The sequence below is a fragment of the Polistes canadensis genome, unplaced genomic scaffold, assembly GCF_001313835.1.
Source record: "Polistes canadensis isolate GaletaPanama2010 unplaced genomic scaffold, ASM131383v1 scaffold_386, whole genome shotgun sequence".
Classification (NCBI taxonomy): Eukaryota; Metazoa; Arthropoda; class Insecta; order Hymenoptera; family Vespidae; genus Polistes; species Polistes canadensis.
This window is the reverse complement of record NW_014569933.1, coordinates 86951-88788: the sequence shown is the minus strand read 5'-3', so window position 1 is coordinate 88788 and position 1838 is coordinate 86951. Positions and strand designations below refer to the sequence as shown.

At 26.0% G+C, this 1838-nt stretch overlaps 1 protein-coding gene across 1 annotated transcript in view; it reads left to right on the top strand.

Moving 5' to 3' along the window:
• Positions 1-634: 634 nt before the first annotated feature.
• Positions 635-1838, top strand: part of LOC106792174 (anion exchange protein 2) — a 32518-nt gene continuing 31314 nt past the window's right edge. The window contains exon 1 of the mRNA XM_014758386.1: positions 635-834. Coding sequence (XP_014613872.1) covers positions 772-834 — 63 coding nt within the window. The 5' untranslated portion in view covers positions 635-771. The remainder of the gene's footprint in view (positions 835-1838) is intronic.

Genomic DNA, 1838 nt, shown 5'->3' with positions numbered 1-1838 from the left:
AAAGAAAAACAGGAAAAGAAGTAAGATAGGTTTTTGAATACATTCTATATCTAATTTTGTAGAATTTAATTAGTGAATACAAAAAAGAACTGGAAATGAAATAAGATATATTTTTGATTACTTTTTATATTTAATTGTAGATTAAATTTGTGAATACAAAAAGAAAAACAGGAAAAGAATTAAGAAATATTTTAGAATACATTCTACATCTAATTGTAGATTATAAAACATATGAATACAAAATAGAAAAATAAGAGATATATTTGAACACACATTCTATATCTAATTGTATAATATAAATTTGTGAATACAAAAAAGAAAGAACAACAAATGAAATAACATTGAAAAATAAGATTGATTCGTCGAATGTGGTTGGTATTATGGCTGGTTTAACATTCATTTGAAATATTGCTTAACAGATAAATGATATTTTAATTAATATTGTACAAATATTATGGATTTGAAGCCGATATTATTTGGTAAAGTTTTGTAACGATGACAAATTCGTGAAAACGTTTTATGAATAATTAGAATGTGCATGCATATATTTATATGTATATTTTAGGAACATTATCAATCGAGAATAATTAACATAATTGACATAAGAAACATGTGTGTGTGTGTGTGTCGTAGCAGCCAGCAGAACGGAGCTGCCATCACAGAGACTTCTCCACATGTGGACATCGCCGTCCCGACTTAGGATCGGCCGGGCACCCAGGAAAAAGTCGACTCCTTAATCTGAACTGGGCCAATTATCGCGACTGCTGAAGTATGGAGCATCCGGAAGGTTTTAGAAGGAAGTTATCCTTCTTGGGCTTTGTTAAAAGACCATCAGTAAGTTCTATATTATATTTCTTATTTTTATTATTATATAAGAACGTTTATTTTTTAAATTGGCCTAAATTCATTTTAATATTTTTTGTTTGTTTGTTGACCATAATAAAATTTAAGACTGGAAGTTTAGTGTCATAGGTAATATTTCATGGAATAAATGAAAAATAGTGTTCTGTTACTACAAAAATGTAGAAATGTTTATTTTTTAAATTGGCTTAAGTTTATTTTAATATTTTTTGTTTGTTTGTTGACTATAATCAAATCTGGGACTGGGAGTTTAGTGTCATAGGTAATATTTCATGGAATAAATAAAAAATGGTGTTTGGTTACAACACCATTTTACAACAAAAATGTAGAAATGTTTATTTTTTAAATTGTGGCCTAAGTTTATTTTAATATTTTTTGTTTGTTTGTTGACCATACAAAATCTACAACTGATATAAAATCTGATAAAAAATATTATCTGGAAACGTCTGTTAACATACTAAATACTATTTACCAAAATATTAAACTTATATTATCATATATATACAACTAATTCTATATTATATATTATTATATATGGTATGTATACTATACGTATGTATATTGTAATAATTACATCTTTATAGTATAGTTTTATTTAAGAAATTGTATAAAAATTAAAGGAATGATAAAATGAGAACGTTACAATCTTAAATTTTATGTATTAGGTGCAATATTACCTCTATATACATGTGCAATATTCCGAGAAGCATATAAACAATATTTAATAAAAGTAATTTGGTAAAGTTCTTGATAAAGTGTTTCATTAAAACGGTGAATTTCGAAGAAATGTCGTTTTTCTGAATAGTTCGCGTCAATATTTTTTATACTTATAGCAAGCGAATTTTCATGATTTTTATATTAAATTAAAGTACACTCTTTTGTCTACGCGTAGAATACCTTTTCAAATTATAAATCAATCTGAAAAGGTTCATAAAATAGCAAAGAATACGATGCTGCAAATTTTTCCTACTTTGCCA